A 14,114-nucleotide genomic window follows, 5' to 3' on the forward strand; every position below is an offset into this window, starting at 1 on the left:
TTAGTTACCCGCGGCCGCCGCCGACAGGTGCGACGCGCACACGTGATATATTCGGCAGGGAGGTGAACGTGGTGGCTGCGGCCGTCTTGCTCACTGGAGTCGGACTCGAGCGGGCGGGCGGGCGGGCGGCTCGCCCCGATATCCACGGCCGTCTCCACCCGGGGAAGAGGTTGCCTCGCGATGCGCGTCTCCGATCTCCGATCTCCGACCCTACCCTCCGGTCGCCATCTTCGATGGCGCTTCAAGCTCCGCCGAGCTGAAGCTGAGCTGAACCGCGCCGTCCCGGCGGAGAGCTCGAGCCTCGAGGGGGGTGAAGTCGCGACGACGACGACGACGATGACGACGACGACGACGACGTCGACGACGACGATAATATGACCCATAGTACGACGACTTGACGTCCGATGGCGCGAGCGGTTTCCCAAAGCGGCGACGATGACAAAATCGTAACCCTGAAAATTCTTCTTTCAATCTTTTTTCAATTGATTCTTTTCCACTTTTCATAATTGAAGAGCTTGGAAATCGAATCTCGAGTCTCTAAAGAACAAGAGTTACGTGTCAATCGAAAGTAGTAGAAAGCTCGTAATAATAAGCATGTATAATTATATGCGTTATTTCAAATTAAAGTAACTTGAGAAAATTTTTCGATTTTCCATACATCATTGACTTACTTGAAGGAGAAGACTCACTACATTTCTATTTTATGTTAAGGAGAATGCGACCTTTATCTTCTATCAACTTAATTCTTGTTGAAAGTGTTATTAGTTATTATTTATATTATTTTATGAAAGAATATACATCGAACGAAGTGCTGAGAGAAACACAAAGTATAAAGATATATAGATGCGCACCGTGCGATGATTTAGAGAACTACACATCGGATATAAATATCTGTCACATCATTGGTAGATAAAGTAGATTCTTCCTGTCAGCCGCGATCAAACGAGACTGATTTTATTTACGCGAGAATTCACTATAAGAATAATATATTTTCTTTTACGACGAACCGCGCGTGAAAACCTCGTATAATTCTCTTCTTTTGGATGACATCGTCGCTCTCGATAGAAAGAGTCTACACCGCGATAAAATAATAATATGCACATACAAGCGGAATAAACATAGGAATAAACATAATAAGACACGCCGAAGCTTGATCGCTGTAACGTCGCGATTCTCGATGACTCACTTTGTCAGGCTTAAATAGCTGCCTCAGTTTTTATTATGTGTATGTACGTGTGTGTGAACCATAATATCCCTCTCATGATCAACCTTAATGATGTCATTTTGTCTTTACGCGAAATTACCGGTTCACATATTATATGGATGGAAACGTCAACAAGTGAAGATAGAAATAAAATCAGTAAGTCTGCGATAATAGATTTCTTGATTTATTGTTTTATCATTATTGTCGTTTTGTTTTTTTTAAATTATTTTATATTACATTTTACATTATTTACAATATTTTAAGTACAGCAAATATGTGCTATACTATATTGCATTTCTTGGTTATAGTACAATAATTAATATACATAAGCGTATTAAGTGCTTTTAAATTTTAAAACGAAAAATTCAACATCTTGATTTCAGGAGAATGAAATCTAAATCGTACTCAAATTTGGCGGCAAACTATTGCTCGATGCACATCTTTTATCATCGTGTCACGGCAACTTCAAGCGCATCGTATCGCAATAAGCGACCGCCGTTCGCGATTACAAGTACGAGAGATTTTAACGCCAAAAAATCGGAAAGCTCTCGCTCGGAGAAATCGTCGAATCACTCGTCGCCTGCCTTTAGTGACTTCAACGCTTAATATTTTCATTAAACTCATCAAATTGCGGTCATCCGTTGCTGAGTCGCGTTTATCCGAATATATAAGATCACGCACGAGTGACAGAGTAGAGCAGAGGTTATACCGAGAGCGTTAGATATCAGATGTTGCGTGAATAAGTAAGTATATATATATTACATGCGCGGGAAAAGGAAAAATTATCTAGAGATAGAGATACACACATTTAGACATAAAAATCGTATATATTTACACAATTACAAAGAATTAATTGTATATTTTATGCAATAATTTTTTCTAGAATTGAATAAAATAATTGACGTAGAGAGAGAAAGGTAGAAAGAGATAGAAACGATTGATTTAACAAAACATATTTTTTATTTCTTGTAAAGAAATAAACTCGCAACTTTTTACGATAACATGAGATTAGATAGTAAATTAGAAGTACTAGTAGATAAAGGAAATGACGGAAAATCCTCGCCTAATTAGATTTATGTCGATGCAACTCTCGCAATCAGAATAATCGATTGTAGTATCGAATGAAGATAAGAATTTATCGCAGTCAGCGACACCAACATGAATTATGACGCAAATTCGAGTAAGTCTCTCAAGATGGTAGTACTGTACCGTTAATTCTTCAGAATTTCGCGACTTGTTACACGTTGTACATATATGTGCGGACGCGTATATTTATATTTACGTTTTTCCATATAATATACTATAGACTCCTCGCTACGGGATTATTTCGCGCAAAAACACGTGTCGTAGAAAAGTTTTCGAGTTAAGTGCAACAGCTCAAGTTCGTAAGAATAAATTTAATATATGAATTATAAATTTTTATATGAGAATACGCTCATGTCGCGGAATAAATTTATCGTTATAATATATTATATATGATATGTCGAGTTGTGAGTTCTCGTTTAAATTAGAAACTTCTCTCTTCGCGCTACGCAATGATGTCGCGATATCGGTGTTAAATATATTTATATACCGACAATAAGTGATAGTGCAAATAGTGTAAATACGGCGCACAATAGTAGAGTATCGGCGATAATTTAAGGGGGCGCGAGGCGCGAGAGCCGGCGGCGGACGAGGCCGAGCGCGGCCGAGAACGCACGAGCGCGAGCTCCTGAGCGAAGTGAACATTTGAACATAGACGCGCTCGACAGTACGCGGACAGTGTGGTGAGCGAACGTAGTGTCTCGTCGAGGATTCGCGGACTTGGTCGATTTTTTGCCCTCGAGTTGTCAAGCCGGAGCGCCCTACTCTCACGGCTGTGAAAGCGGTGCTTCGTGAGTGAAGGCCCCTGTAAGCACCCGAATATAACATAACCTCTTCGCGTATCTTTGTCTTGCTCTCTTTCGAGCCTGGCTCTCTCTCTTTCTCCCTTTCTTGCACGCTCGTCGTCATAACCTTTCTCTCGCGTTCTCGTATACTCTCTCTAGCTCTGCTACGCGTTCGGTCCGCGTGTCGTATATACGTCTTTTTCTCTCCACACGGTACGCTCGATAATTGTTCACTCGTAAACACCGATGTGGTGACGTTCGTCGCGACTCTGACGTTTTTGTTTTCAATCGCCCGCGTCGCGTGTGCGCCACCAGTTGCGTGTTGCATAATCACCTTTTACGACAGCCCGTCTCGTGGGTGCATCGGCCCTGCTTCCCTCCCCTCGATCGCAACCCGTAGAGTTTGGTGCTACGATCCTTGGAATCTGACGTTTCGAGTTCACGACTTGGCTGGTGAGTCTCTTTTGCTTGTTTTCTTTTTCTTTTCTTATATTTCTCGTTGACGCGCGCGCGTGTCTGCGTCAATTTTGTTCATTTATTTATACTCTTACTCTTTTATACCGTCAAACACTTCTCTAGAAAATATCAGTCTCTTATAATAATGCTGGAAATACCTATATGCAAGTATACGCAAAATGTAGTTTGTTTCTTATTGATATTATTATTTCTGTGTATACACAGAAATGAATATGTTCGCCAATGTTTACAAGCTGGTAAAGTGCTAAGTAAATAGCAGACGAAATGAATAAATATGTATGAATGTGTAAATTAAACGAAACTTTGATCATAAAATAATGTCGCCTGTCATTTTTGTGTATCTTTTTTTATAAAGATTGTATATTTTTCGCTTTACCACACATTATACTTATATATGTATATTATTTTCTTTTATACATCGCATTATATTTTTTTTTCTAAAAGATTAAATAAATAAAAATGCGACCGATAAAAAAAAGATATATTAAACAAAACAAGAACATCCTTATTTAATTCGAATTATTGAGATTTAATGTATACATACATACATATTAATTATTGTAATTTTGCAATAAGACGCTTTTTTAAATTATGTGATAACGTGTTTTTATGACATTTAAGAGAGTATGAATAATACAGTATTAGGCATGAATAATACACAGGCTCGCGCATTTAAAAACATGCAGCAGAATCACAATAATATCGAAATTGAGTTAGTGTTGGAGAAGTAATGACAGGTTTATGTGTGGGAAGAAAGAACTGCTATTATTACAAACCGTATTTTTATTAAAGGGGAGTCACTTATGGATTTTATTTCGCGGAAAATGTAACGAGCGAATATCTCTGAAACGATTTAAGATATCAGAATATCCGTTTCATGTTTCTGCAAGAAAATGAAAATGTATGTGTATTATATAGTGATAAAAAAATTTTAATCGAATCGATCTACATTTAAAAAATTTAATACTAGATGTACTGTTATGAACATAATAGTAATTATAAATCACTATTTTAAAGTATGTAAGATGTAAATAATTTTTTTTTAATTTAAAATATAGACAACATGAAATAATTAGAATAGATTTGTATCTGTCTTTTTGAAAAATTTCTCAAACAGTCTTTTCACTTTTCACTGATCAAATCTAGAAGATAAATAATCTTTTTTTGTAATATCTTTAAATTTATAAAAGTCAAATTATAAAATCTACATCACATTTTCATAATCTAATAATTATATATATTTAACTTACATATTTAAGACGATGAGGAAAAATACTTGAGAACTTGTAGATTTTTTATTTCTTGAAATTGAAATATATTGGTCATATGTATGTAATGACTTTTAGAAGCTTATTTAAAGAAATTTAAAGAGAGTAACATATATCTAGTCTTAATTCAAGAATTGTGTGCATGTTGAATTTATGACAGTAACATCGCTCGAAACTCTGATCGCTGCGAAATTAATTCGTCGATGCGATTTAAAATTCAAAATTATATTTTATGATACATTATGCAGTCGTGCAAAGACGATCGAATTGAGAAAATTATGTCACGCCATCTCGATTGCATTTCATTGCGCAAAGGTCGCGCTTCCGATATTTTACTTGCGAAATGTTCTTCCCTTAATCGTAAAACATGCGTACTCATAGCTCAAGATGAAGCAAGAAAGTCGCGACGCGTACAAACAATGAAATAAAAAATTAGAAGCAAACTACATCATTATCGTCAATTTACAAGATTTACATGTATTATCAAAGTTTCCAAATATTGGCAACGTGTAAATATGTGTGAGAAAGTGTACGGAAAATTTTTTTATAGCCAGTAGTAATAATTGTAAATTTTAGAAATAAGATTGCTACGTAACTTTTTATATGTGCATTTCTCTTATCTCATATATGCCACTTTTTATATTCGCGGCAATTTTGCAAATATACAATTTTCGTCATCTCTTTTATTATACATGCGTCGAAGAACTTTCCGAAGATAGTGTACGTGTCGACGTACACAGTAGTGAACATAGCCAGTCGCCGTGTCGTGACTGCAGTGGCACTTGCATATGCAGTACGTTCGTCGACATGAAATTATCCAGTGGCCATCCTTTCGCTTCGTCCCTAAGTCCCTTTTTCTTCCCTTCCTTTCCGGAACCTTTAAGAAGGGAACAAAAGGAAAACTCTTCATTACCCTCGTCCGGTCTTCTTACAAATCTTCCTTATGTCGTGGAATTCTAGATTTTTTTTATTACTTTTAATGCGAGTCATCGAAAATTAAATTGAGTTTTATATGACACTGATTGTGAATCTTTTTATATTTCACATTTCATTGTTTAAGAGACAATTATTATATTAGGAGACAATTAGTATATGTTAAATCCGGAAAAGGAGAGAGAGGAAGAGAGTCATATTTTATATTTTTATCAAATTTATACACGGAGAGAATTTTCTCTTAGAATTTACCCTGAAAATCATGGTAATCATGGGACAATATGGTATGGAAAGAATTTTATGAGAATTTCTCTGATTAATATTTATCACAATAAACATAATAATATCTACACATTAAAATATAAAACATGTTTGAGTAATTTTACCATGCAGTTTAGTAAAATTAATCAAACATGTTTTATATTTTATTGTGACAGATATTATTATGTTTATTGTGATAAATATTAATCAGAGAAATTTTCATAAAATTCTTTCCATACCATATTGTCCCACGATTACCATGATTTTTAGGGTAAATTCTAAGAGAAAATTCTCTCTGTGTACGATAAAATCATATAAAATTGTTAAATATGTAAAATAGAACTTTTATTCTCTCTTTATAGATTTTAATAGCAGATATAAAAATAATCAATTTTAATTCTCAAATTAAAACGATTTCAATATTATCGAACTCATAAACTCATTCTCATTCGTGAAATTGTCCTCTGAAAATCTAAAAAACGCATCTCATAACTTTGCCGAGAAAAAAGATAAGTATCCTAATCGCAATAATCGGCGGCGATTTGTTGCCCCGTTGGAAACCGGAAGGAAGGGCATCGGACGGACAGCGGAGCGCAAGTACTTAACCTTGCCGCGACTTTCGAACTTTTGATCGAACGGGGTTCAAGGGAAAGGGTTATTAAAAGGCTTCCCCTCCCTCGCCTTCTCCCGAGTAGTCATTAAAGGCGGAATCGAATTGACCTACTGCATATCGGTTGCGGTTCGTAGTATACATATGTCTACATCTATGGCAGCATCTCATGCTGCGAACGAATTTATTATAAACATTCGGCTGGAATATCGCAAACGCGTGTGTGATGATTCAACTCTGTCAAGGAGGTTTTTTTTAGAAATTTATAAAGAGACATATGCTTGTGATCGATCACGCTTCTCTTATAAAAGAGCGCACCCTAGAAGATTCGTATAAGATATTTTGTAAGGTATTTTAAGTTACTAGAACAACACAAGTACGCGCTATGCACGCGCCACACCTCGATTTTACATAAAAAAAAAAAATATTTTTATATAAAGTTTGTTTAAACTTAATTAATATCTTTTGACAGAAATCAGCTAATTAAAGCGTTAATTTGCGAATTAAATTTAAAAATAATAATATGTTGTAAAAGGTAAAATAGTAATATGTTGTAAATAATATATTATAATGCCTTATTTACGATTAATATTTTTTTGACAGAAATCAGCTGATAACTGTCAAAACTATTAATCGAAGATAAGGCATTATAACATATTATTCACAACATATTACTATTTTACATTTTGTAATATATTATTATTTTAAAATTTAATTAGCAAATTAACGCTTTATTAATATTTTAAAATAATATTATGTTATACAAATTAAAATAATAATATGTTTTAAATAAAATGTTACAGTACTTTAAACTCGATTAATATTTTTTGACAGTTATCAGCTGATTTCTGTCAAAAAATATTAATCACAGATAAGGCATTATAACATATTATTTACAACATATTACTATTTTACATTTTATTATATAACATATTATTATTTTAAAATTGAATTAGCAAATTAACGTTTTATTAATATTTTTTGACAGAAATCAGCTGATTAAAGTATTAATTTACTAATTGCTTTTTAAAATAAGAATATATATTATAAAAATTAAAATAATAATACGTTTTAAATAATATGTTATAATTTCTTAAACTCGAATAATATTTTTGACAGTTATCAGCTGATTTCTGTATCATTCTTTTTAACATAAAATCGAGGAATGGCGCGCGCTTGTGTTGTTCTAATCCCTTTCTAAAAAAGGCATGTTAAATCGATTCTCGCAAGTATTGTTGCCTTTTTTTTTGCGATGTTGATTAGCTGCCTCGATTTGCGTTGTGCGTTACATTTATAATTTATAGCATCGAGAGGCTGTCATCGCAAGGGTTAACAGTTTGACAGTTTATCCAAAATAAAATTAAATAAAATAATAAGATGTTTTAAATAAAATATGTTTTAATACTTTAAATTCGATTAATATTTTTGACAGTTATCAGCTGATTTCTGTCAAAAGTATTAATCGAGTTTAAAGTATTATAACATATTATTTAAAATTATACGATAGTTTCGGATCATATATTGTTGAAAAGAGAGAGAAATTATATTAATCTTCTCATTCTATAAATCAAACTTATATAATACTTTTTTTAATTTTAAAAATTTTAAGAAAAAGAAACGTGTAGCTTATTTTCAAAGATTTTACTATACAAAAAATAAATTAATTAATAGCTAGATAATTATAAAATATTCTTAAAAAAATTAAAAAGATATCAAATTAGTCTCGTTTAAGACAGAATATAGTTTTGCTTAAATAATTCTTAAAATCGAAAAAAATGATTGCATTGGTGCGCTGCTTTAATTTGCTTAATTTTTTTATCAATAACTACACCCTTATCCCATAGATGCACGTTACGCTAGTACTAAGGTAAAATCGTAAAATCATCGGACGAACGAAAATGATGGGTAAAGAGAGGGTAGGTTGGAAAGGCTGCCGTGTGGAATGATAAACATAGCTTTTATGCGTGTACTTAAAACGCATGTGCGTGCATGTCTGCCTGTGTGTGAAAAAGGGGGATGGTAGGTAGAACGATAGAGCGCGAGAAAACCGAAGGGAAAAAGGTAGATACGAAAGGGCGGCATGCATGATGGGATAAGTGCACGTCTCTGACAAAACGCCGGGGTCCGTTTACGCACACGCACGCATACAACGCGGGCCTCGACCGATCGACAGTCGTATTTATTAAGCATTTTTAGCGAGCGCCCCATGGCTCGATTCGCGCGCGCAACATTGTAGAACCGACAATTTCCGCACCGGCCCATTATATTCGCGCATCTTCGATTTCCAACAGTGTTGAGCAGCGCATTCGTGGGAATCGCGATCAATCGGCACTCTTTGCCGCGAACCTGTTGCATCGCATTACGTTCGCCTCTGAACTCGGAGTAGTTGAGGTAAACCCTACACTATTTGCCACACAGCATTCGATACTTTCGCGTCTCATGAATTTCTTTTATAATTTCTATAAATCTTTCCTTTATTTTTTTATATTTATTCTATATATGAGTGCTTTTTCGGTTATTTATTATCATAATATCATAATTGTTATAAGAAAATTGAGATACGTTTGCGATATTTCGAATAATTGTAGTTTTATTGTGAAAATTTTTTAAATTTAATTTTGATTTTTAATACAAGAATCTTTTTTCTTAGCTGCAAATTAATTCAATGTATATGTGTGACATTAAGCATCTATCTTTACAACATATCGGAATTAATAACGAATCGCAAATTTTCATTGCTGTGTGCAATATTTTCAGGTTGTAATTATGATTATGTGAATCATATAATAGGAATGCAAGTGTAATTTACAAAAAAAATTAAGAATCTGAGAACACAGACTGCTATTTTGAGTGCGATGCAACTCTGATTCACCTGGCGAAGTCGGGATTAGTCGTTACGATCTATACGCGATCTCTGTGATTATGATCACGTCGAACGCGAAGTTTGAATAGCGTCTTCAGCAGTTTGAATAGCTGATGACCGGCCGTGCGTTTCCGAGTATGCGCCGCGTGCTTTTTGCCTCGCGAGAAAATGCATCCGACACGCGTGCAAATCCGACGCGAACGGTATCGTGCCAATAATTGCGCGCAACTTAAGTGCACGCCTTGGTACTTAAGGACCGAGGAATTGCGAAATAATGAGCACTCTTCGGACGAATGATTAGAAAAAAAGTGTCCGTCATTAGGATCGGCAATGGATGGCGTCGGCTAATCTCGTTGCGTTGCGATGCGGAATTTTACAATAGCGCAGTCATTTGTTTTAAGGCTGTTTTAAGACTGCGCGATGGGACACTGCGTGTCGTAATAATAATATTTTTTCCAAATTTTTATCCATTTTTGTAGATACACTGTGTTATTTCGTCTTTTGAATTAATGTCTTTATCATCATTAACAGTATGTCTTGTTTTTCGTGTTTATAAAAAAAATTGATTACTGTATTTCTACCAGCTTTCCGAATTTTTATAGTGGAACAAATTTATAAGAATATAAATTATAATAGCACTAGATGCCGAGAGAAATTTGTAACAGATTTTTAAATTGCAAAATTTATGACTACAAGATGATAATTCCTTTGATATCTTCGGCTATTAAGTTGTACATAAAATTTTCATAAAAACAAATTGCTTCGCATGATTTATAAATTTATTATAGAAAAATTTTTATTATAAAAATGTATTATATGTTTTTAAAATATTCAACATAATTTGTAATTTCATCACTCTTTTATTCACCGGTGAATTAAATATATATGTCGTGAATGTTGCATAAATTCGCATTATAGAATAACGTGAATAAGTGCGCACAGCTGAGTGACACGAATGATACATAATCACTGTAATCGGAAGTTGCATGAAAAATAACATTGCAGTTGCCATTTTTTAAAAACATCTATAATTCATATTGGTACCAAGGTAACCGCTTCTTTCCGTACATTATATACGTAGCTCCTCGTGGTGCAATTTCCCCTCAAGCATCTTTAAGAGGCTAATGCGCGCGCTGTTTTTTCACACATTATTTACACAGGTAATGCAGATAAGTTACGGCAATATAAAATGTAAAATACTCTCGCAAAATATGTGCCATATTTTATGCAAACAAGAATATATAAAATATATTTATGCATAAATTTATATATATCTTTCAAAATTGATGCATAAATATAATTTATATTATCTTCTCGTTTGCATAAAATATAGTATAGTTTATTTTTCGAGAATATTTTACATATATATATATATATATATATATATATATATATTGTATATATTCGATATTATATATTTTTAATTGAGTTTTTGCTTAGCCAAAAAGCGGCTATTAAAGAAATTTAATACAAAAGCATCGCACGCTCGTAATAAATCTCGATAGTGAGTATGCGCGATAGTCAGGGTTAGGTCCTTTTCCTCACGGCCCCCTCGAGAGGACGATAACTCGTGTTAATTTGACAGTTAATTAGCGCCGATCGGATCGATCGTATCGTCCGCGATGCACTTCCGCGATTAGCATTTTTTTCTCAAAGCTGCCCGCTGCGTTTGCTTTGCCGTTTGCGATTCGCTATTAATTCCGCTCCGCTATGTTGTAAAGACAAATGCTTAATGTCATACATCTATTATACATCGAATTTATTCGCGGATTCGAAGGAAGATCACCTTTGTTTAAAAAATCAAAATTTAAGGATCTAGAAGAAAAAATTTTGCAGTTAAAAAATCTATTTTTTTTTATCATCTCGTATCATTAATTTGCATTCTTCATGCATAAATTTATTTTTAATTATATTATCAAAATCTACTATTCTGTTATATTTATTTGTAATAGATCTCGATAAACTTTTAATTTTTCATGTTATGATGAATAACTGTCGTCTTAGATTTTATTCCAAAGACGAAGATTTAAAATATTTAAAAAAATTAATTTTTAATCAAGATTATTAGAGCGTACTCTTATTTCCCAAAATAATTTAACTTGAAATAATCTCTTTGTATTTATGTTAATGGATAATAATAAAATTATGCATTTTTGTTCTTGCAAAAGATAATATACGAAAGAAACAAGAATTTATTATGATAAACGGAACTCTCAGCGCTAATGCTCTTTAATTAATAAAGTTAAATTGCCTTATCTCGCATTTCGTCGGCAAATTTATTCGCTCGACGATGCACACGAGATTGCGAGATTTCTTCGATACGGCACGCACCGCATGAAACCGCACGGCCGCGCGTTGTAGCAATCCTGAAAACTTCCGTCATCGCCCCGCAGCGAGTATTAAGAATGTCGTTGATTAATCCCGCGTTGCCTTTTTTCATTTTTGCGCCCCGCCATCCTATAAATAAAAGACACACAAGACTACGCCGCCGGTACCGCGCGGCAGCGCGGTGCTTGAACCTCGGTGGGTGTGCATCTTTCTACGCGATTCTCTATTTCTTCCCTCGTTTCATCCGTCTCGCGTCTTCCCTGAGAAAGCGCTCCGAGAGAAAAGCAACGATTGCGGTCACGATCATCGGGATTTCTGATCGGAGAAATTCCTATAGATTATGAGAAGGGATCAACGTTGAAAACGACGTCAGAATCGGAGTTGTCGTTGTTAACCCTTGCATCTTAGCAATCTCTTCAATATTGTAGTGTATAGATCTATTTCTTGATCTTTTTAATTACAAATTATACTACTTTTTTATCGTACATTTTCTACACTGCGAGAATTTTCTCTTAGGATTTACCCTGAAAATCATGGTAATCGTGGGACAATATGGTATGAAAAGAATTTTATGAGAATTTCTCTGATTAATATTTATCACAATAAAAATAATAATATCTTTCACAATAAAATATAAAACATATTTGATTAATTTTACTAAACTGCATAGTAAAATTGATCAAACATATTTTATATTTTATTGTAATAGATATTATTATTTTTATTGTGATAAAAATATTAATCAGAGAAATACTCATAAAATTATTTCTATACCATATTGTCCCACGATTACCATGAATTTCAGGGTAAATTCTAAGGGAAAATTGTCTCTGTGTACAACTCTATAAGTTACTATTTTTAAATACTGCTGAATTAGAAAACATGGCAAATATTTGAGTACTAATTATATACATATGATTTATCTAAAATTTTGATGCGATTATCGTTAGAAACTTAACATTAAAAACACTGATAAGTGTTACAATGAAAAAGCGCAAAAGTAAAAATTAAAGACATATAATGTTTCCTTGTTAGAGAGATATTCTACTTATAATGATTACAACTTATTTATATCTGAGCACAATTTAATCTAACGCATGATCAGAATTAATTTTTTTTAATATGCACATATGATAGTAGTAAACATCTTTATTGTTTTGTTCATCGATCCGGCAAACGCGGATACCACCGTGATTGCAATGACGTTAATAAATGATACTTATCATTCTGAAGATTAGCGATCCGACGATTATATAGGCTTCGCCCGTTTTCGGACATAACATGAATTAATGGCTAATTTATGTTTAATGTCAATCCGATTTGAAATTATGCTAAAATTGAAACGATATAATATACTCATTAATTTTACATTTGTTTAATATTTTGTCAATAAAATATTCATAATTATTTCATATTATATAAATGAATAATTTAAAAGAAAGTTTAACTTTTCCGAGGAAATTAAATCAAAATTGTGGTAATATAATTTTTTCAACTTCAAAAATAATATTCTTAAATCTAAATAGGAGCACATTAGATAACTATTGTCTTATGTATAATTTTTCAGTTATACACGAGATTCACAAGCGCGGGTCGACTGGAAAACTTTCTTATATCGATTATTTTATGAGACTAGACAGATTCTCGCAAAATTATATAAAAATTGTATAGCAGCGATTATAAAAAGAAATTGATTAATCGATTATCTGGCGCTACATTCTGATGATAATTACGCGATGAAGAGGCGTCGAGAGGTAGAGTGCGTATAATATGAAAAATAAAATATTCGCCGCTTACCAATCGTTAACTGGTGTTCATTTACAAATTGTCATTATTTTCCACGTGATTCAATGTTGACCTAACCCCGCTGGCCACCCATAGACGTTTGTCAAAAGTTCAATCTTTCAAATTGATTTACGATTGTTCTCATAAACATATACCAAACCGGTTTGGATCTTAAGAATGCTTAGTCGGCCTGAAAGTTGATAATTATCGATTTCCTGATTTATCCACCTTCTGCCATCGAGAGAGGCATAGCGTAAGAAATTCGCGGGATTACGGTGATACGTGTAAATATTTCCATATTTCCCCATGAGAGAAAAATTCTTAAGCGTCCTGCATTTATCGTTTTACGAACAAACTGGCGAGTGTCGGATTAAATTGCAACCCCAGAATCTTTAAGGATAATAAAATGAATCCTCGGCGAGCTAGCGAGAACTCCTCCGAACTCTCATCAAATCACGGCTATTACTTTCTGATCACCCTGTGCATCCGTGTTTTTATTCGAGCATTCACTTCTACC

General features: G+C 33.7%; 2 protein-coding genes across 2 annotated transcripts in view; one reads left to right on the forward strand and one right to left on the reverse strand.

Moving 5' to 3' along the window:
• Positions 1-241: 241 nt before the first annotated feature.
• Positions 242-14,114, reverse strand: part of LOC145932930 (uncharacterized) — a 143,995-nt gene continuing 130,122 nt past the window's right edge. The window contains exon 4 of the mRNA XM_083032156.1: positions 242-452. Coding sequence (XP_082888282.1) covers positions 242-452 — 211 coding nt within the window. The remainder of the gene's footprint in view (positions 453-14,114) is intronic.
• Positions 2,831-14,114, forward strand: part of Ntan1 (N-terminal amidohydrolase 1) — a 50,479-nt gene continuing 39,195 nt past the window's right edge. The window contains exon 1 of the mRNA XM_083031410.1: positions 2,831-3,525. The gene's annotated coding sequence lies outside the window, so the exon portion shown is untranslated. The remainder of the gene's footprint in view (positions 3,526-14,114) is intronic.

Source organism: Prenolepis imparis, unplaced genomic scaffold (assembly GCF_030444845.1).
Source record: "Prenolepis imparis isolate NDT839.2.m4 unplaced genomic scaffold, iyPreImpa1.0 SCAF_2, whole genome shotgun sequence".
Classification (NCBI taxonomy): domain Eukaryota; kingdom Metazoa; phylum Arthropoda; class Insecta; order Hymenoptera; family Formicidae; genus Prenolepis; species Prenolepis imparis.